The sequence below is a fragment of the Henckelia pumila genome, chromosome 4 (assembly GCF_033568475.1).
Source record: "Henckelia pumila isolate YLH828 chromosome 4, ASM3356847v2, whole genome shotgun sequence".
Classification (NCBI taxonomy): Eukaryota; Viridiplantae; Streptophyta; class Magnoliopsida; order Lamiales; family Gesneriaceae; genus Henckelia; species Henckelia pumila.
Window position 1 is genome coordinate 216,938,351 of NC_133123.1, and position 23,433 is coordinate 216,961,783.

Genomic DNA, 23,433 nt, shown 5'->3' on the forward strand with positions numbered 1-23,433 from the left:
ATAAAAGCTTCTGATGATAAATAAATTATTTCTATTCATTGTCTTATCTCCATATTCTTTATAATATTTCAAAACAAAAACTACATTAATCAAGCCAATGAAATACAAAATTTACAATCACGATAATTAATTCAGGATAATTCAAGCTAATGATTTGTTACAATTAAATCATGAATTAATAATTAATTCTTATTTATTGCATCACAAATTCACAATTAATTTTTTTTGCGAATAATTAGAAGTAATTAATCAACAATCAATATTTATTTTCTTCTGAATCCCACTTGTGATCGGAAAAGATAATATCCATGCTGTTGCTGCTGCTACTGTTAGAATTAAACATGGCATCCGCCATATCAACCACCGGCAGCAGGTAGTCGTGGAACCTAACCGCAGGCGGCCCCACCCCTGCCATCGCGGCCGAGCTGGCAGACCGCAGAGAAGAAGAAAAGAGCGGTGGTAGCTGAACTCCGGCAGTGGTGGTGTCGATGGCCGAAATTGACCCTTGATCCGGCGGCGGTGCCACGGCAGAGGGGGCGGTGGAGGAAATGTGGCAGGTGTGGGTATCTCGATATGTTACTTCGAATATGAAGGGATCATTGTTTAATCGTTGGACTTGTTTCTTGGCAGGGCAGTCGTAGAATTTTTGGTGTGTACATCTATAGTAACTCCTGTCATTGAATTTTAAAATAATTCATTTCTTCAGGAGTGAAAATTCTAAAATTGATCTAATAAACAAACTAGTATTAAATAATTTTTTTGACGGGTTAGTATTAAATAATTTTATAACATTATTTTATAGCATCGTGGTCGTTGCATAAGCACTTTTCAGCCTACAGACTAGACTCGAGTTGAGAAATGACAAAAAAATATATAAATGAAAATTATAAGATTAAAAATAAATTTTTTTACATAAATAAAAGTGGTAAAAATACAAAATTACATTAAAAAATATAATATTTCTGTATAATTTTTTAAAACCCTGCAACCTTGTTCTTTGCGAAATTAAATGTATAGTATTTACACGTGAGACTATGCTTAAAAATTGAATACAAACCATACAAATAAAATATTCTTCTATATACGGCGCAATGATTAATAATTGACAATTTTCATATATCATAATCTTGGTAAAATAAAATAAAATAAAAAATTATATCAAATACCTTAATTTGTTAAGTAAGCACCTCTGTCCAATTGGTGCAGCTTAATTATATGGTCACACAATTTTAATTTTATGAAACTAATATTTTATTTGACCGACTCATAAAAGATAACTTTTTATACTAAAATATTATTTTTCGATTTAATATGAATCGGTTTAATCCGTCTCACACATATAGATTTATTAGATTGTCTTACAAGAGACCTATTATATTTTTTTAACTCGAATAAGTTCAACGATAATTAAATATCTTCATCAATTTTTTTGGAAAAATATATTAATATGATCAATAATTTAAAGCTTATGTTTAGCAAAGCATTCCCTCGATCATTTAAGTTTAAAATCTAGTGATTTATAAGATAAAAAACTATTAGAGTAATTTAATCAATAATAATAGATGGAAAAAAATATTTATATCTCAATTTCTTGCACCACAAAATGTAAATATTTAAATAATTTTCGATCCACGACGCTTTTTTGTTCAAACCAGTGTTTTCAAAACCGGACAGAACTGGCTGGTTCGATCGGTTCGACCGAGAACCGGTCACTGATCAGGTCCTTAACTGTAAGGTCCAAAAAAATCCACTAAATCGCTCATGATGCTTTTAAGATGATTTTTATGATGTTGTAAGTTTAAATTATTTTTAAGTTATGAATTATGAATATGATTTCATGTCGACATATATTTTATTTTAATAATTTTGAGTAAGTTTACGGTTTCAGGCTGAGTTTGATTTTGGACTCACGGGACGAGGCCAACCAATGAACGAGGTGATAGAGTACATTTTTATGAGATTTTTAAGTATAATATTGATATGCTTATTATGTATGAGTCGGGGGATAGTATTTTTATCAGACGAGTTGGTACGGGTGACTGACTGCATTTTAGAGATGAACACACATTACGTATTGAATGATCATTATCCTATCTATCTACCCGGTTTTCCACCCCATTACTTCTCATGTCCCCTTGTTCCCTTGACTCTCACTTCTTCCCTATCCTCTACACGATTCCTTCCCCCTTCTCTCCATTCTATCATTTTCTCCTTCTTGTTTCTTTATTGAACCTTCACGGTTCTTCAAGATAGTCACAAGACAAAGTTCCAAATCTCGTTCTTGGTGTGGTTAGCTCGTTGCCAATAATCCGAAACAACTCCGTCTCCATTTCAAGGCAAGTACAAATTTAAAAGATTTTGAAACTCATTCAAGCTATTATGTATTTTGATATGAATTGAGGTATGTTGAGATATGTATGCATGATTTTCATGAATTTCAAGAGCACGCTGTTATGATTTTACGAGATCGTGAAGCGTAGGTTGTTCTTGTCAAGTTCTTGAATTGATTCAAGAGGTTCATGTTCTTTTAAGATTTTAGTGTTTTGAAGTTAGTTAACCCATGTTCAATTACAAGAAAATGAGTTTTGATGATTTATGTAGTTAGGATTTTGGATAAAAGAAATTTATGTTTGAAATTTGAAGTGTTGAAGTTGTGTTCGGTGGCACCGGATTACCGACACTTGTTATAATTTTGAGAATAAAATTATTGTACCAATCCAAATTATATGATGCCAATTATATTTGAAAACTAACTTATTTATCTACAACTTTCATGTTTTGAGTTTTGTCAAAATCATTTTGGAAGAATGGTAAAAAACGCCCCGCATTGTGTCGAGCGTTTTGAATTTCCGGCAGTAACACATCTAGGGAGAATGAGCATAAATTTTTACTGGAAACTCCAATTGAGGTGAGATTTTCGGAATTAGAAATTCAAGATCAAGCGCTACAACTTTAATGTTTACCACTTTTCCAAATTCCGATTTCAAAATAGAGTTTCATCGCCTGCAAAATGCCACTCCAGAATGGGTCTCGCTCGAGCACGAGTTAGTGCCACTCGAGCAAGGATGTTTCTGTCCCAAAATATTGTCATGCATGGTTTTAAGTTCTAAATGCATGTTTATTATGTGTGAAGGTGTTTTAAGTATATTTAAGAGTTCCTATCCAAAAAGTTTCATGTTTTACGATAAGAACGAAAATAACAAGTTACGTGGATCGATTACGTTATGTGATGCATGTACATGTCTATGTTTTATTCATGAAACCTACGTTCAATATGAGAGTATGATTTTTAATCATATATGATATGCATAAAGTTATTAAGTAAAGTTTTATGTTCATGAAACAAAAGTTAAGACAAAAATTATGATGTTTCAATGATGCTTCGCAATGAATGACATGTTATGATAACACAATGAAAAGATGATGGAATGATATGATGAATGATGTATGATGAAGCATAAAGGATTTTGATGTCTTATGTGTCTTTGTGGTGGCAAATACGGGAATGATACTTTGGGATGGGCGCTGGAGGGACTTTTCCAAATCTACGGGACTGGCACTTCTGGATAAGCTCCGGAGGGGCCTTTCCAATTATGAGTTAAGCGATGGAAAGACACGGGACTGCCACTTCGGGATAAGCTCCGAAGGGGCCTTTCCAATTACTTTTTGATCAACATGAATGATGAGAACGGGTCTATCAGACGGTTGCCATAAATTTCACATAATTCGTCAATTAAGAATGAGTTTATGTTTATGTCTATGTCTATGTTTATGCCATATTATATTCAAAGGAAATTTTAAAACTTATGATTTTATTGCATATTCTTGATGAGTCTTTAAACTCACTATGCTTGAATGGTGCAGGTAATGAGGATGACATTTATGCATACGTCGATGAGTTTGATGTCGGACATGAGGAGGAGCCAAGAGTCGAGCCGACAGGAGATGCATGAGTGTGTTTGTGTTGAGTTTAATGGAACTGAATATTATTATGTTTGAGTGAAGAAAACAAGTTTTATGTTTGAAATTGTCGTGACTTGGTTTGTAAACAATTTGAAATGTTTTAAGTAAGGTTTGATGTATGCATAAATCATTTTAAAAAAAATTTCTTTTTCGTGTTTATATAAGGTCATGTTAATTGAGTAATGTCCCCATCGGTTGGGGGCGTTACAGTAACATTCCCAAAAATTATTTTAACGGTTGAACCGCCCAGAACCGATCGAAACGGTCAAAAACCTGCCCCAAGAACCGGTACCACCGGTATTTCAAATTTTTTTAAAATAAAATTAAAACCTTAATTTAATATTTTATTATATATACATGATTATTTGGAATTTGTACATCATTAAAAATATTATTTTAGTATGATTAAAGTTTTTTTAATTCATTAATTTATTATTAAAAATTTATATAACTATAATTAATATTTAGAATATATTTATATCGTTATTTATTTTTCAAACTAGGATAAATATTTGTTTTTGTCTATTTATATAAATCTTTTAGGTTATTAAAATTTAAAATATACTATTAATTATATTATATTATATAAATGATTTTTCGGTCCGACTGTCCGGTTAAAAGATCCGATCTGTTGGACCTTTTTTTTTAAGGTAGACCGGTTCGATCACCGGTCCGATTATAAAAATATTGGTTCAAACTTGAAACAATTCGTGTGTCTATGGTCAAACTATATTTTCAAATCATCTTGAATCGAAATATTAGTTAATTAACTTTTTCTTTTTTGGTTTTTTCGGTCTACAATACAATTAATTCGTTGAAATGTAAATTTCCTCAACACGTTTCAAGTAATTGGACTCGGCCATAGATTTGAACCATTATATATTTATATATATATATATATATATATATATATATATAAACACACACAATATATGTAGTACTCCGATCTTATTTTACAAGATTAATTGATCTAATCATTTTAGAATTAATAAAACATGATTTAAGGGATTTTTATATGATTAAAGGACCAAGAAATCGGATCAAGAACACCATAAAATGATTAGTGGGCTTAATTGGGCTCAGAGAGTTCGGATGGTCCGATGGGTTCTGAAAATACGAAGCAGATCGGATGATCCAATGGAGATCGGACGGTCCGAACTCAAATTGACAGATGTTCAATTTCAGTCAGATAGATGATGTCATGGCTGAGTCACTGAGCCGATCGGACGATCCGAAGAGGCGTTCGGAGCGTCCAAACTCGCATGCATACAACGTGGACACCATGCCAGATCGGATTGTCCGAAGTGGGGATCGGATAATCTGAACTTCGCCTATAAATAGGGGCGAGATTTCTCATTTTCATTGCACTCCGAAAACTCTCCTCTCCCATTATGACTCGATTTTAAGGGATTTGGGACTTTTTTATAAAGAGTTGGAGTAGGTTCTAGTATATTTTTATATAACGGACAGTTTCCATAGTAGTGTCCAAGAAGCGGAGCTTTGGCGAGGTGTCCAGGGAATGTAGCAAGCCTGTGTGCCCAAGCTCAGGGGCATTCGACATCAGCAGGCTGACGACGGATGAAAGGTATAGCTCTAGCTCCTTGTAGAAAATTGAGAGTATGTCATAGTCTTATTAAGGTTTTTAGAGTATGTTAGATGATGCATGATTATTATGAATTCTAGTGTTGTATGGTAGGCTTGGAACCTAGATGGGGGCTTCTAGGAACTGTCTTAGAATGGTACGTAAGTACTGACTGAGATTGCCAGCGGGTAGGCAAGTTTATGTGTTTTATTTATGTTCCATGATTATTATGGATGCATGATCCATGTTTTATTGCTTTGAGATATTATGTTGCATTTCCATTTCATATTGAGCTTAGATATTCTTCGAGATAAGCCTGTGTTATAGGGTGCCCAACCCTTGTTAGGACGTTCTAGGGCACGGAGAGTCACTCGACCGATTGGTCGTTCCATCTCTAGTGTTTTCGGGAGACATCCTAGGTCCGCGTCCGGTTAGGAGTGAGTGGTTGGGTCCAGTGATTTGACTCCCCGAGGCTACAACTCATGTCCTATGCTCTAGTCTGAGCAGATTCTGATTTTTCTACCCAGATATTATTTCTCGGTCATTATATTGAATGCATCATATACGTATGTTTACCCGTACTAGCGTACTGAGCATTTTATTATCACGTACTGTTATTTTCTGTTGTCTGGACACCTCATTCGACGGGGCAGTTGCAGGTATTTTTCCTAGAGATCTGGAGATTGGGTGGTGACCAAGGCAGGATTGCAGGGTCAGCCACTAGGTTTTACCTTGCTGGTATTTTAGTTATTTGAGTTTCCGCGGTATATATCTAATTCATGCTGATAGTTGTGTTTGTGTTGCATGTTTTAATGTCATTAAGTTGTTGTTTTGCATTCATTTATGTGCTTTAATTATGTATTTTGTTCTTATTGCATATTTTGTGTCTACATGATTTGTTTCCCGGTTTTGCCGTGTAGGTTGTGCGTTTTGGAGGACGTATGGACAAAACCTTGTAGCAAGGGAAATGCTGCAAATATTTTGTAGGAAATTACTTTGACCGCTCGATCTACAAATATCTACCGATCGAGCGATCATGTGAAGGAAAAAGCAGATTCGAAAGAAAAGTTGGCCGCTCGATCGGTTAACTTCTACCGATCGAGCGGCCGCATGAAGTTTGAAGAACAATAGTATTGAAAGTTTGGCTCGCTCGATCGGTCAATCCTTACCGATTGAGAGAGCGGGTCTGTTCGGGAAAAGTTTTTAATTTTGAAAACTCTTTTATTTTGGACTTTAGCCTTTTATTAGGTCTTCTATTCCGTTTTGTTAGATTATTATCAGATTTTGAAGGCTTAGAACACCAAGTATTCCTTGGCGGCAAGGTTTTGTTCTGTCTTCTCTTAATATTTTTTTTTCTTTTGATTTTTCTTCGGTTTTTAATGAATCGTTGGGGCTAAACTTTAGAACTTGGTTGAGGAAGACGAACCCTTGATTTGGTTTATTCATGAGATTTTTATTTTCAGTGTTTGATTATCGAGTATCAAAAGTTGTTCTGATTTATTTCATGCTTGTATGTGAGATTTTTGGATTGATCACCCTAGGATTTCGCTATACAATCTACTACTAAATTAGAATTCAAATCCGTAATTGTTTGAATCATCTGATTTGCGAAGCAACTATGATTGATATTTTCCGCTGGTGCATTTGTTAAATTATAGGAACAACAATTGACTAGATTAAATAGAATCGCTGGTATTTATGTTGTCTAGATTCATCAGTTTTACTCATTTGAATGCTACCTTAAATTTAAATCTAGATCGATGGTATCTGAGTTGATTTATTGGTAAGGATTAATCTAGAACGCTGGTGTCTAATTAACTAAGATTAAGGTGAAACAGAAATTTAATTTTCATGAATACTTGATAGGATTAATTATTTTTAGGTAATCAATGATTGAATGAATGATATCAAGGGTATAGTCGACCAATACCAATGCTTGTTTCTCATTGATTCTTTAGTATAATTTCAATCTTGCATGTTACTGATAAACTTGAATTTTAATTTACTTAAATTTTCAGTATTTAATCTAAAAACTCAAAAACCTCTTTCTTTTATTTTAGAACACGTTAAATTTTTCTTTTCTCGTGGGAACGATCCCTACTCACACTACTACGTATTTTGTTTATCTGATTGAGTCGGGTAATTTGGGCGTGACACGATTAAGCGCTACCACATGCCTATGTTTTTTATTAGTAGGTGATCACAGTGCGAGTCACTACATTTATGGTATGAGAGCATACAATATGATTCTTTGGAACATAGTATTGATATCGGGTTATCCTTTGTAAATTACGAGTTGAATTCAATGATGATAGAAGTACCAGGAGTTGGAATATCAAGGTACATAGGATTTTCCAAGATCGTCATTGCCAAGATTGACATCAAAGTTTCGTATTATGTGGATCCTAGCAGGATGGAGCTGGAAGAGAAGATCCAGTTTTGAACTCCAGGTACTTCTCAGAGTTGAAGGGAATGTGTGACGTATAATCATTCATTCTGCTTCGACCAAGGAATCCACCCCCGAAAATTCTCCACTACTAATTGGAGAGATTGTCAGAAGGAACCCAACAATATTGGAAAGATCCGGTAGACTAGAAAGATCTTTTAGATCTTGCGAGGAAAAGGTTTGCTGATATGCTTGTGTTGATGCTTTCATGTGTGGCAGACAGGAAACTTCACGTTCAAGATCACTAGACGGAATGAAAGAATTCGGCAAGAATTTAAATATTGTATGAAGTTTTTTTGTAAACAGTATTTCAGTTGTAAGCATTTGACTAAGATGTATTGATGATTTCAGACATTTTTATGTAACAGTTAATTTCATTGTACATATTTCAGTGTAATCTTTTGAATAAGTTGTTTATTACATGGGATTGTAATAAAGATTGTATAGAACCTGGGTTAGTGGTTCAAGTATTGTAATTGTAATCTTTGGGATTATCATGATTATATTGAATAAAGGATCACACATTTGTTTAAACATGTGTAAAATTAGGATTTAATTATGCATATTTTCAGTTGAATAGTTCTAGATGTATTACCTAGAATATTCTATCGAGGCATAGTGTATTCCAAGGATGATGTGTTTTCATCAGAGGCATAGTGATGAGTTATACGAAGTGATGTGGACTGTGTGGATATATTACTAGACGGAGAGGAAGTGCGACCCCCTGCTTGTATTACTCCGGGAGCCTTTCGTGCTTCAGATGGTGTCTGGAAGCTTTTCTTACTTCATATGGTTATTCAGTGGGAGGCTACCTCAATCTGGTGTTTTTCAACAGTCATAGTAATGGTATAGATATTCGATATTTGGATTCTCTCGTAAAGATTTAGTTGATACTGAGATTTAGTATACAAGGAAATTAGTTATCGTCTGACTTCGTCAGAGATACAGATGTTGAATTTATGCTGTCAGAATTAGTTTTGGAAGGAATTTTCCTTGACGAGGGGACCATTCTGAGCAGATAGGTTTTGTTTTTGATATTCTGATATTTCTAGACAGATAGATCTAGAAGGTGGATGGATTTCAACCAGTGGTTATTCGAAGTATCGTCTGACTTTGTCAGAGATACAACTTGACATTCCTTGTGACAAGGAAGATCCGGGATATCGGATCGGGGAAAATCTACTTTGGGCTTAGTTCATTTTGGTATCCATCTTGTATGGCCATAAGCAGTGATAGTAAGTTTGGATTGATACGGGATTGGTACCAGTAACTACCTTTAACAATCGTCTGACTCTGTCAGAAATAGGAATGTTGAGTTCAGTGCGAACATTTTAATTCCAAGAGTTAGGAATTAGAAGACTTATGACAACGAGATCAAAGTTGTTGATCGAGCCATGTAAGTTATCAATGGTCATTGGATTATCATCTGACACCATCAGAGATAAGAATAGTGAAACTTGTGGGAATTTTGTTATTCCAAGTATTTTGGGTTCAGATAGTTCTCGTTGAACAGAATCACAAAGATCATGGATGTTGATCAGTAGTATGAGGTTCTGATGAATCAATAATTCGTGAATAATAGACTTAACTGATTGATCATTTTGGGCTAAGTATGAGCTATGATGGATCAAGGATAATGGATGCGATTGCTAAGTCTAATCAGTATTGATTGAGATATATTGAGAATTTCTTAGTGTTTGGGAATTTCCAGAAATGTGTTAGTTCATCTTTTGGATTTTCTTCTGTTAAGAAGGAATGATAAAATGTAACATCTGTGATTTTGGGAACCCGATAAACCATGTTTTTAATAATCTGTGGCAGATACAGATGTTGTAACCCAAGAGTAGGGGAGATGATTGCTTCTTTTATAGAAAGATAATTTTTTTTGGAATGAGCATTGTTTGGTGATTAGAAACTGTTAACTCAGTTTTCAGATACTGAACTGAGAAACTGTTAATCGTTGAGAAAAACTGATAGGATGAGTACAATACTCTGGTATTCAGTCCTCAGAAATATTTTTGCAGTATTTCTGAGATTTCATTGTCAGAATTTGATCTATCAAGTGTTTGAATTTCAGTGGGTACTAATAGGATAACATTAAGTGTTTAGATATGGAAAAAGGACAACAACTGAGATCTAAAGTTACCAGGTCTAGCGGGATTGTTGTCACTGATTTTTCGAGATGTCTATTGGATGCGTTAGACCATTGATGTATATAGGATTGAACCATGGGTTAGCTAGATTGTTTTGATTTGAGGACTTCAAAAGGGAGGGATGAAATGGTTTTGTTCATCTAGTAGCGCAAGTCAGAATTCAGCAAGAAATTATTATTATCCGTGACAGGATAATCAATATTATTGTTTTAAGCATTATCTTAAGTTATGAGGTAGATGTCAATATTCGACCCATATTATTAGTACCAGGAATTTTACTAATCGACTTTTGAGTCAACATAATAAATATTGATATTTCCAAGAAGAGAACCTGAAGAGTTCAGGAAATCAGGAATTGTGGACAAAGATGTTGTCACATGTGTTATGACAAAGTGTTAGTCATTAGTACGAGAATTTTTTTGGTGTACAAAGACTTGAGTACTTGGTTTTGGTGGAAAAATATGAAGCGTTTTGTGTATCAGTATGTTTTTTGATATTGGGTGTGTCAACAGATTTAGACTGAGCATCGACAACCTGGAATTTTGTATCATACTTATCGATTCCTGAGTGGAAATGGGAGTTCTCACGATGGACTTTGTGACCCATTTGTCGGTATTCTTGAGAAATTATGATACTATTAGGGTTGTGATGTATCGACTCACCAAGGCATCACATTTCTTTTCTTGCAATCGAAACATCACTTTTGACAGTAGTGATTGATTACACATTCAGGAGATTCCGAGTTTTCATGGCATACCAGTGAGCATGGTCAGTGATAGAAATCCCATATTTGTTCCCAGATTCTGGTGGAGTATTTAGCATGTCTTTAGGACTATTCTGAGCGTGAGTACATCCTATCATTCAGAGACTAAAGACCATTCAGAGCGTAATACCTGTATTTTGAGAATATGTTATGTACCTACACTATGGATGTTGGTCCAGTTTCATAAGATTATTGAATAAATTCACGTACAACAATGGTTATCACTGTCATATTGATATGATAACATCTGAGACATTGTATGGTCAGCAATGTCATATTCCACTGTTTTGAAAAGAAGTGGGGAAATGACAAGTAGAAGGACTTGAGTTAGTCCAATAGACTACTGATATTGTTAAAATAGATTCGACATATGTAGAGTCATATGCAAACAGAGTATCCGAAGATATTGATTAAAATGATATCTTGTAAAATGTTCAGATTTAATAGAATGAATTACCATTACAAGTTCATTTCAGTACTTAAGACCTGATTTCGAGGACGAAATCTCTTAAGTGGGGGAGAATGTAGTAGTTCAGTCCTATTTTACAAGATTAATTTGTCTAATCATGTTATAATTAATAAAACTTGATTTAATGGATTTTTATATGATTAAACGGACCAAAAAATTGGTTCCAGAACACCCAAAAATGATTAGTGGGCTTAATTGGACTTAGAGAGTTCGGATGGTCCGAACTTAAGCCCATGATAGATCGGATGGTCCGATGGGTTTGGAAGATACAAAGCAGATCGGATGATCCGATGAAGATCGGACGCTCCGCTCTAGAGATCGGACAGTCCGAACTTAAATTGACAAATGTCCAATTCCAGTGAAATGGATGACGTCATGGATGATGTCACTACGTCGATCGGACGATCCGAAGAGGATTTGGAGCGTCCGAACTCACATGCATGCAACGTGGACACCATGCAAGATCAGACCGTCCGAATTGGGGATCGGACGATCTGAACTCTGCCTATAAATAAAGGCGAGAGCTCTCACTTTCATTGCATACCGAAACCTCTCCTCTCCCATTATGGCTAGATTTTAAGAGCTTTGGGACTCTTTTATAAAGAGTTAGAGTAGGTTCTAGTATATTTTTATATAACGAACATTATTCGTAGTAGTGGCCAAGCAGCAGAGCTTTGGCGAGGTGTCCAAGGGTCGTAGCAAGGTTGTGCCCAAGCTTTGGGGTATTCGACATCAGCGGACTGACAACGGATGAAAGGTATAGCCCTAGCTCCTTATACAAAATAGGGAGTATGTCATAGTTTAATTAAAGCTTTTAGATCATGTTAGATTATGCATGGTTATTGTGAATTTTAGTGTTGCATGGTAGGCTTGGATCCTAGATGGGGGCTTTTATGAAATGCCATAGAAAGGTACGTAAGTACTGACTGAGATTGCTAGCTAGTATGCATGTTGATGTGTTGTATTTATGTGCCATGATTATTATGAATGCATGATCCATGTTTTATTTCTTTGAGATATTATGCTGCATGTTCATTTCAAATTGAGCTTGGATATCCTTCGAGATAAGCCTGCGTTATAGGGTGCTCAACCCTTGTTAGGACATTATGAAGCACGGAGAGTCACTCGATTGACGGGTCATTTTGTCTCTAGTGTTTTCGGGGGACATCCTAAGTCCACGTTCGGTTAGAAGTGAGTGGTTGTGTCCAGTGGTTTGACTCCCCAAGGCTACAGCTCATGTCCTAGACGCCAGTCTGAGCAGATTCTGATTTGTCTACCCACATATTATTTCCCGGTCATTACATTGCATGTCTCATATACATATGTTTACCCGTACTAGCATACTGAGTGTTTTATACTCACGTCCAGTTATTTTCTGTTGTTTGGACACCCCATTCGACGAAGCAGTTGCATGTTGTTTTTCTAAAGATCTAGAGATTGGGTGGTGACCAAGCCAGGATTGCAGGTTCAGCCACTAGGTTTTACCATGCCGGTATTTTAGTTATTTGAGTTTCCGCAGTATATATCTGATTATGATTAATTATTGTTTAATTGCATATCTAAGTTTTTGATTAGAAGGTGATCACGGTGTGGGTCACTACAATATATATTGATAATAAAAAATAACCATATATGTTTTAATTAATTCTATTTTATGTTAAAAATTATAAAATTATTGTTATTTATTTATTTACCTTGGATAAGTGGATCCCATGATTTCTTTTTGACCATATTTTCTCCAAGTATAGCCATCCTCGGGGGGAAGGTCGAGATTTCCCATTATAGGAGCAGCCACCCTCTTCACTATTTTGTCACTTTCAGTATCCTTTCTGTTTCATTAAAAAAAATAAAGTAAACAAATAGTTCTATATGTATACTAAGTATTCAATCAAAGTCTCACATTGAAAGATCAAGAGAAAGATTATTTGTTAATATATGGAATGATATCACTATTGGTATTAGCACTTTTGGGTGATTCCAAAAGCAAAACCAAGAGGGTTACACACAAAGTAGACAATATCATACCAATGTTGAGATATCATGGGTTAATATATGGATTGATATCTCCATTGGTATGAGGTGTAGCGCCTAAAATCCAATTTACTAAGTCGCATGCATAAAATTAAATAAATATTATGATTATTATTTTTAATTTTAATTGATTTAAATCATTTATTTGATTTATGAGTTAATAAAATGTTAATTATTTATTTAAATGATTTTATTGTATTAACTATTTAATTAATGCTTTTAATTGTTTAATTTTATTTATTTAAATGATTTTATTATACAACCTATTCGTCTTAATAATTTTAAAGGTTTAATCTTGCTTATTCAAATGATTTTAACTGTCCCGCTTATTTATTTAAAATGACTTTATTGGATGGTTATTTAAATGGTTTTAAATGTCTAACTTATTTATTTAAGGGCTTTGATTGTCCAATTTATTTTAAATATTTTTAATTCCGCTTGTGTATTTATTTAAATAATTTTAAAATATTCAACCATTTTATTTAAATTATTTTAATTGTTTTTTTATTATTTAAATGTATATTATATCATTGTGACGGAATAATAATGAATTATGTACCTAAAGTTTTCATAGTTTCCCAAAAATATACTAACACTTTATTCCTTCAAATTATGTCCTTTTTTTTTTTACAAAAATGTTCCCTTATATGTCCTCCAAACTAAAAATTTTCTATAATACCCTTAAATTAAAATGTCATTTTAATTCTTCCCTTAGGCTCAAAAAATTGTATCAGAGCATAGGTAATTTTATTCAGACGTTATATTATTTATTAAATCATACTTCTCTTTGTTGAGGAAGAGATTTTCAACAAACCATGGATTCAAACGAGAGTTTGAACCAGAAGGATTTCATTGACATGAAATCTCATAAACAAATGAATGTATTTAAAATAGATTCTCTATAACAGAAGTTAAAAAGACTTGGTTCTTTTATACGCTCTGAAGAGATTAAGAAATATGATTTTTAATTCTCATTTTTTAGAAATTACACCAGATTCCTCTAAACTCTTCGGAGATCTTAGAGAAATTCAAAAGAAGGTACAATATTACAGCAATCAGCTGTATGAAATACCTCAGCAGATTGAAGAAATCCTTAAAAAACAAGAAGAAATTCTTGGAAATCTAAAGGATCTTCAAACAAAAATCATAAATCTAGAACACACCTCTGGTTCTAGAAAAAGAAATACAAGAGGAAGGTTAGCACTCTCGTTTGTTACCGAACCTTTGCTACATCAGAAAGGTAAAACCAAAATGGTTCAAAAACCTTTAACTGATGAAGAAATGATGATTAATCTTATAAAAGTAGTATCAGAGAAAAACACTATTTGATGACTTCTTTAGAGAGATTAAATCTCGAGGATCTACAAGATCTTGCAGATTCATTTGCGAATCTCAAAGTAGTAGATCTAAAAATGAATTTTCCTGAGGATGAACAACGCATAGGGAATCCTCCAAGATATGTGGTTAAAACAGAAGAACCACATAGTGAGTTCCATGTTGGGAAAAATTCACATCTAGCAAGAACCAGGTCAAGAAGGAGTAAGATACCAATACATCAAACTCCTTACGAAAAAACTGTTTGAGATCCGATACATCCTTACGGGGTTAAGTTAAACCTTGATGTTCTGGACTTCAAAAACAGAAAAGATCTCATAGATTATTGGACATCAGCTATGAGAATAGCAGCAGAAATTTTAGATCTCAATAAAGAAGGATTTATCAAACTTCTGGAAATGAGTCTAATGAGATCTGTTAAGATATCTTGGGGAATGACCATGCCAGAGACTAAAGAATCAGTCTTAGCAGGAGAATCTCTAAGCGAAATTGGAGGAAGAATGACCATCCTATTCAAGGCACAATTTATAGGAGTGGATTATTTTAATAATCAAGATATAGAGAAGAAAAGAAAGTATACTCAAGCTCTGTATAGTATCGAATTGCACGATATCTATTTAGTTGATGAATAAATTATATTATTCACTAAATAAAGATGAAATTCGGGAGTCGAGGAAAAAATAGCTATTCAGATATTTTTTTCAAAGATGCCAAGTCCCTGAAGAGAAATGTTGATAAAATAATAAGTTTCAGGTAATCTAGATACATTGGCAAGACGAACCTCTTTTCTTAAAGGAAAATTGGCAGAATGGTGTCATATGGCAGCATTACAAAAAACTACAAAAAAGATAAGGGTATTAATAAACTCCTTTATATTGTAGAGAAAATGATCTCCCTACGATTATTGGGAGTAGATCACAGGGATTTAAGGGTAAGAAATTCAGAAATAATCCCTACAATAAAAGAATGAGAAGTTCTTGGAAACTAAGAAAATTTTGGTCCAAACAAAAGGCCAGATCTTATAGATCGGGAAAAAGAAGTGGACCTACAAGAACATCCTCAGCAACAATCTCGTCGCAAAGAAGGGGAAGAACACCATCTAGAAGAACTTTTAGAAGAACTCATACAAGAGAAAGTGAAAGTTTCAAGGATTGCAACTGCTGGACATGTGTATCAAGAGGACATATATCTACAAACTGTCCAGAAAATGAGAAAAGGTGTTAAACTGTTTGAAGCAACACCAGATATGGAGGATGCGGTCTTCTTTGAAGATCTAGTCCAAGTATATCAATTTGAGGATATCCCCTCAGATGAAAGTATATACGAAGAAGATATTGTTTAGCCAAGAAGAATCTGATAATGAATCAGAATCAGGATCATAATAAAGAAGAGGTGTTTCGACATGAAACACATGAGAGTTTGGTGGAGTTTTTTAGTCAAACCACAAAATCTCATAATATGTTCCAAAGAATTATGAGAGAAAATCCAACTTTACAGAAGTACCATGGATTTTCGGCAGGACAAGTAGAAAGAGTCTGTAACGCCCTATTTTTATCTTAAATGAGTTTATTTGAGTTAATCGGAGATTACAGAGTTCAAGAGATGACTTGATTTTGATCAGGGTCTATTTTGCAAAATTTGGATTTTTCAGGGACTAAAACGCAATTTTTGGATTTGTTATATTATTGGCTTGACTAAGTCCTCTCCCACTATTCCTCCTCCTCCTCCTCCTCCAAAACGTGTTCTCTCCATTAAAGCTTGGGAACGCCTCTTCCAAGCTTTGTGATTCCGGTTTCCGGTCGATCCGTCCGTTAGAAATTAATTCTGAAGACAGATTAGCGATCACGACAACGAGAGCTTCGTTATACCGTAAGTATTTCTCCGATCAGATACGTTTTATTTTTTGGATGTTGTTAGAATCGTTTGAGATTCGAGTATGTTGTTCTTGACGGAGTTCTGATCGTTTATTATCTGTCGGTTTTGAGTTTGAGCGTCGTTCGGAATTGTTATGATTTTTGGAAGCCTTGTCCAAAAATTTTGGTTTGAGATTTGTGGGGTTGAGCTTTTGTTGTGGTCATAGCAATGTTATTGAGTTGATATCGATGTTGTACTGCTGTTTGTATTTTCGGTTTGATCATTTATAGCCATTATGTCGTCGGTTTGAGTTTTAGAGATTTCGAACCGTTTCGAGTTTTTGAAACTTGGCTATTGAGTTTGATCATCGTTGTTGATCATATTTTGTCTCCGTACAGATTCGGTTGGAGTTGTCGAGCAGGTGTTAGCAGCATTGGATCGTCAAGAGTTGGACGAAGATCGGTATAGAGATTACCTTGAGTTGTTGTTGTTGTTGTTTAGATTGTCTGATTTTTGATACAATATTTTGTTGTAGCTATCCAGAGTTGGAACTACTGCATTGAAAGGTAAAAGCAGTCTTCGTTAGCGGGATAGCATACTCGGGACAGCTGGTTCTCGAGTTTCCCTTAAAAGTCACATATTGCATCAATACTTGTTCTAAAATGTGGAACTTGTATTTTGTTGATTGACTGAACTCTTATTATGTGGCTTATGTTTATGTTTTGTTATGCATTCATCTTGAGCCAACTTTGATTTCAGCGGGCAGAACAAACCTTTTTGTTTAGACGTTTTGGGGGCTATACTGTGAGTGACCTGGGTGTAGAGGTTCACCTAGTGTCAGCATACTCCTTATAGTTGCACCAAAGTCTAGGGGAGTAGGATACGTGGCACCACCTCGATTGGGAGAGTCGGTGAGTCGTTACGTGATCTCATCCTCGGGATCCCAAAAAGCACAGCAGCAATCCCTTGTTTATCAGAATTGACATCCCGATTTAAAGGCATGCATTTCATTACGTTGATATTGGTTACGTTGTTACCTTGAAAGCATGTTTGTGTTGTATTACTTGTTATGTTTCTTTTACTGGGATTATCATTCTCACCGGTTTATCCGGCTGTTGCTTTGTTTTGTATGTGTACTTGGCAACAGGTGGGGCAGGATCGAGTCAGCGAAGACCTGGTTAACATCAAGTGGGAGAGTTAGTAGTGGGACTCGGTTTAGAAGTCGAATCAACATGTTTATCTAGTTTAAGATTGAAGAATGTTAGAACTCGAACTTGTTATGTTTGTTATTCGAATTTGTTTTTTTTTTCGGATTGTAATCTAGAATCGAAGCATGTGGTGTTGTATCGATTTAGATTCTTGTTTATCTTAGGCTTGATGAAAGCATGTTTGATTTTGTGTATTCTCTATACCTTGTGTTAATGGTTGTATTCGAATGCACGTCAGAAGCAAGCGCGGAATCTTTTTTTTTCCTAAGCATTTCTGCCCAGGCCTTCCGCGCGCGAGCAAGGCTTTCCTGGGGTCTCGGGTTTGTTGGCCCGCGCGTGCGCGAGCTCTGCACCTCGCACGGGCGCGAGCCCTTGGTTGTTATCGGGTTGAGAAACCTGCGCGCGCGCGCGCGAGGCGTTCTTAAAAAAAAAAACTTTTGATTACTTTTAAACTTGGGTTCTGCTTTGATTAATTGTTGTTTAATCCAAGATTAGTTGTTTAGAACCGAGGTCTCATAGAGTCTTAGGCAACCTGGGGCTTAGACAAAAAAGACATCATTTGATTTACAAAGTATAGAGAAGGGAAATGGCAATCCCTATGGAGTTAACGAGTAATAAAATAAAGATGTAGGTAATTCCTTTTGAAGAAATAAGAGAGGAATTGTTAAACATTTGATGTTTGTGATGTTGAACATCTTCCTTTAGGTTCCCGTTCGTTTCTCGTTTTAAAATTTCTGTCTTGTTGGTTTCATCTTTAGTGTTTTGATTGAGACAAGTGGATTTTAACAGTTATAGAAAGGGCATGCCGAAATTTTTTAAAAATTCGCATTTTGTTTTTATTTAAGTCTTATTTAAAGTAGAGGTTAGGGTCGTTTCATGAGGCCTTTTGGGTGATTCCAAAAGTAAAATCATGAGGGTTACAACCAAAGTGGACAATATCATACCAATGTTGAGATATTCGAATTCCATTGATTAACAAATGACCCCTTTTGTTGGAACGAGTCATGGTCTAGATCGAGCCATGTGGGAGGAATCCTCGAAATACTTAAACGAAAGAGGTAAGGGCTCCCGATAAAATATTTGATAAGCTCTCGAGAGGTGATGCTCCTGATAATTCATATAAGGCGTGCGCTTCAACGCGTTGACGAGGAGTGACCTCGATTGGAGGACGGATTGAGGAAGGCCTGTACCATGAGAATGATGGTGGGTCTTCATTTGATGGGTGGATTGTTGGGTATTCAATCAAAATCTCACATTGAAAGATCAAGTGGAAGATCAAATGAAAGATCAAGGGTTAATATATGGAAAGATATCTCCATTGGTGTGAGGCATTTTGGGTGTTCTAAAAGAAAAACCATGAGGGTTACACCCAAAGTTGACAATATCATGTCAATGTTGAGATATCTGAATTTCATTGATTAACAAATGACATCGTCCATGAGAACGAGTCATGGTCTAGATCGAGCCATGTTGGAGAAATCCTTGGAATACTTAAACGAAGGAGGTGAGGGCTCCCGGTAACAATCCGTGATAAGCTTTAGGGTGATGCTCTCGGTATTCATGTAAGGCGTGTGGTCCAACGCATTGAAGAGGATTGACGTCGATTGGAGGACGGGTTGTGGAGAGGCCCGGATCATGGAAATGATGGTTAATGGACTTCGTTTGAGGGCAAAATTGTTTGATATTAAACCAAAGTCCCACATGAATCAAGGAAAGATCATGAGTTAATAAATGAAATGATATCTCCATTGATATGAGGCATTTTGGGTGATTTCAAAAGCAAAACTATGAGGGTTACATCCAAAGTGGATATTATCATACCAATGTTGAAATAATATCTAAATTTCATTGATTAACAGTGTGAGAATGAAAATTTGATGTATGACACATACATTAATTTTGTTGATCATATTTGATATTTAAACATCAAGGTATAGGTCAACATGAAGAATCGTCTATGACACATTGTATATATGACTTTAAATCAATCTTTAGGACAGACATTGCCTTAAGATTACGATCTAATCAAGTCGAGAAAGTTTGTGAAGTTCGTGCAATTAATCAGTCGGGTTATATAGATTTCTGGTCGTCTATTTAGTTAAATGGGGACAATATTAGAAATGTCCATATGAGCACCAAAGAGAGCTCAACAAGAGTATCTAGCTACGACCATGCATCATCTCTCAATCTCATTATGCACTCAAAGTGTCCCGCACGGGTAAGGTGGAGCAGTAAATTAAACATGTGGAGGTAGCAACCTTAAATATTTATTTAGAAGTCAATGCTAGGCAATCACTGGTTTTGTTATATATAAAATAGACAGAAAAGAGAACATGTATCATTTCCTAACTCTTAACCACGCATTAGTGCGTGTGTTAATTTTATGACAATGGTAGATTAGGAAACATAGTTGATGACATCCAATACCACATTTTGAATAGGTATATAATACCTGCATTTCAGTAGAAAATTAACATAGGTGAAAGTTATAAGTCATAAAAGATATTTTATCATTCGAGATATTATTCGTGTGTGTTTGTGTTACCTCTTTCTTTGTCTAGACAAAATTCTGTTGGAATCCGGGGCCTTAATCGACATTTGCATCACCCGACCACTGGAACTCCCTACAATATCCATGAATCCAATACCTGCAGGCTCTTCCTGCGTCACTAATTTCATTCTACCGCTCTCATGCTCATGCCTGAGTTGGTGAAACATAAGGCTAGGAGTCGCCTGATCGAGACCGCAGAGCACAGCCCCACTGGATTTCAGCAATTGCTGAATCTCGGCACCAAAATCATGTCCGAGTTGCCGCAGCTCTTGGGAATGCCCAACAGTACTCATTTGCTCCCTACAAATTTTATCTTTGATTTTACTGAACATAGAAATGATTTCTTCAGATGATTTCAGGATGATTTCTGGATTGTTTGCCAAGTTTGGCAGGTTTTTTTCGAGATCTTTCGCTAACTTGCACCCATGATACAATAATGGCAAGGTTTCATCCATTTCTGGGGAACTTTTCCTTTATTTTCTTTGGTAGCTAGTCTAGCTAATTTGGGATGGGACAGTATAATAATTACGTACCAAATGTGTACATATATACAAATGTTACAAACATTTAGAGATGGAAAGAAAATGGTGAAAGCGATATATAATAATGGCAATTTCTTTCTTTATTTTTTTCTTAAGAGTACCAAAAATCGTCCTGTGAATTAACCTAATTAAATAAGGTTTTGATAGATTAATCATCCAAAAACTTAATTTGGTGTAATAATATTTTTAGTACTTCACTTTAATTTTTTTTCTACGGAAAATACTAAATTTGTTTTATGTAATGGGAACGCTTCGACTAGTACGAAACTAAAATATATATGTATATATATCTATTATACTCGACTAATTAGAGAATAAAAAATCTGTATATACCAAGTAATAGTATGCTAATTTTAAAAAATTTCGATTCGTTTTTTTACAAAATCATTCATTTGAATGAATCTAAATGAAACCATGTCTTTCACATCCCCACGGGTCCACGAGTGGGTTTCTGAGAGGGAATGAAAATTTTTTTTTGGAAAATTGAAATTCAAAGTATTTGCAGATTTGTTGAACACGTTGAGTCGAAGTGGAAGAAGCTTTAGAAGTGATGACTTGGTCATTGGTCTACAATTCTTGGTTTATTTTCATTTAAGTCAATCACATGACTCGGCCTCATTGAAAAATACAATTGGGACCATGAATATAAATTTTCTTGGGTTTGAAGGTGTGACTGTTTTTTTTAATATATATAGGTGTGATTGAATTTAGTTGAAACATAACTTCAATTACTTTTAATTTAGGCTCTTAGCACATGGTCACTTGTGTTCCATAAAATTATAAATAAGAATTTTATTTTTAAAAAATAATTTAAAATGAAAGTTATTTTTTTTAAAATTGAAATGGTAAAAGAAAAAAAAAATGTTATTATAATTATACTATAGTAAAATCATGTAGTTAGTTTGATAAGATGAAAAGTGTTTTAGGCAACTCCGAAATTATACCATGACTCTATATAATTAATATATAGTGCTCTTATATTTATATATATCCAAGTAGTCGACCAGAAGATTTGGGATAGCCTACTAATAATCGAATAGTTTAGATAATGAACTTCATGACTAGTAACCTATGTTACAAAACAAATCCAAAAACTCGCACTGTAGATGCAAAAAACAGGTCGATCATACCCGACCCGCCATCCACTACAAGAAAAACTTTCATTAACAACAGTTTTTTACTGTTGTCGTAGCTAGACCTTGAAATTGTTGTTATAAGCCGTTTTGTTAAAAGGGACACTCAAAGACAACGGTGAAAAACTGTTGTGTTTGAAGGAAAAGAAAAATGTTTTTCACCATTGTCTTTGAGCGCTTTTTTAACAACACATCTTTTAACAACAATTTTAATTTTTCAAAGACAACGATGAAAAATCGTTATTTTTTTTCATGTACAAAAAAAATAAAATAAAATTTAATACACAATTTTTTTGTATTATAAATTAATCAAAATTCAAAATTTCGAAATAAAATTTAATATAAAATTTTTCAGTATTATAAATAATTCAAAATTCTAATTATAAGTCAATGCACACTAGAAAATAAAACTATGCATTAATCTCGATGGACTTGTATAGTAACCCGATTATTGATTAAGCTAATCAACTGCCTAATCATTTTTAATTGGTCAAAACATGGTTAAGGTGTAACACCCGAAAAATTCATAAATCCACTCACGAGTATTAAAAGAATTTTAAATGAATTTTAAGTGATTTTATTTATTTATTAATTAAAAATCATGTTTAATTAAATTTTTTTGTGTGATGCATTAATGATTTAAAATTTGTGTTTAAAAGATTTCGTTTTATGTATATTGCATGAGATTTTACGTTTCAAAGTTGAGTTTTTAGGTGTTAAAATATATTTTTAAATATTTTGTTAAATGATTTAGTGTTATGAAATGTAGCAACCCAACCCAGATCCACTACCTAATCAGAGTTTAGAGAATAATTAAGCATGCATTAAATAAATCGTTGCGGAAGACTTAAATAAAAACAGACCGGCAGAATACAACCTGTTAAACAAATTCGATATACAACCCAATCGAATAAGCTTAAATAAAACCTACAGCTAATCCTGCTGTCTCCAAAGGTCACTGACCTCTCCAAGCTCCTGGTACTCAATCCTGCACCTGCACCTGCCCCGTCTAATGAGGTGTCCAAATACACAGAAAAGACTGGACGTGAGCGAATACGCTCAATAAGGAAATACAAGTAAACATACAAACATGATGCATGCAAATGAATATGACAAGGTATCCATATCTGGGATAACTGTATACAAACTGCTCAGAATTGAGCCTACGACATGAGTGGTATAACCCAGGAATCAAACCCTGCGTACACTGCTCATTCCTACTGGACGTAGACCGTATCCATCAGATGCCAGTGCCGGCTAACACGTCGGTCGCGGGGCACTGGGCATCAAACGTCCGAACAGGGCTGAGCGACCCTACATGGCTCATCTCAAAATATGTACAGGCACAATATGATATGTACATGCCGCATAATTATCCATGAAAAATATGACACATAACCATC

At 34.7% G+C, this 23,433-nt stretch overlaps 1 protein-coding gene across 2 annotated transcripts; it reads right to left on the minus strand.

Moving 5' to 3' along the window:
• Positions 1-201: 201 nt before the first annotated feature.
• LOC140867589 (transcription factor WRKY45-1) lies at positions 202-20,800 on the minus strand. Of its 2 annotated transcripts, XM_073272656.1 has the most exons (3): positions 20,350-20,800; positions 13,071-13,205; positions 202-671 (listed from the first exon to the last, which is right to left on the minus strand). In XM_073272656.1, the coding sequence occupies exons 1-3, from the start codon at positions 20,685-20,687 to the stop codon at positions 257-259; spliced, it is 888 nt and encodes a 295-aa protein (XP_073128757.1). In that variant the 5' UTR covers positions 20,688-20,800; the 3' UTR covers positions 202-256. The 2 variants fall into 2 exon arrangements, with proteins under 2 accessions (XP_073128757.1, XP_073128758.1); XM_073272657.1 differs by lacking the exon at positions 13,071-13,205.
• Positions 20,801-23,433: the final 2,633 nt, after the last annotated feature.

Excerpts from the sequence above, each read along its gene's own strand:
- LOC140867589 (XM_073272656.1), bottom strand. The coding sequence starts at position 20,687 with ATGTTCAGTAAAATCAAAGATAAAATTTGTAGGGAGCAAATGAGTACT. Across the intron at positions 13,206-20,349 it reads TTGTCTAGACAAAGAAAGAG|AAAGGATACTGAAAGTGACA; the intron begins GTAACACAAACA and ends TTAATGAAACAG. Across the intron at positions 672-13,070 it reads ATGGGATCCACTTATCCAAG|GAGTTACTATAGATGTACAC; the intron begins GTAAATAAATAA and ends ATTCAATGACAG.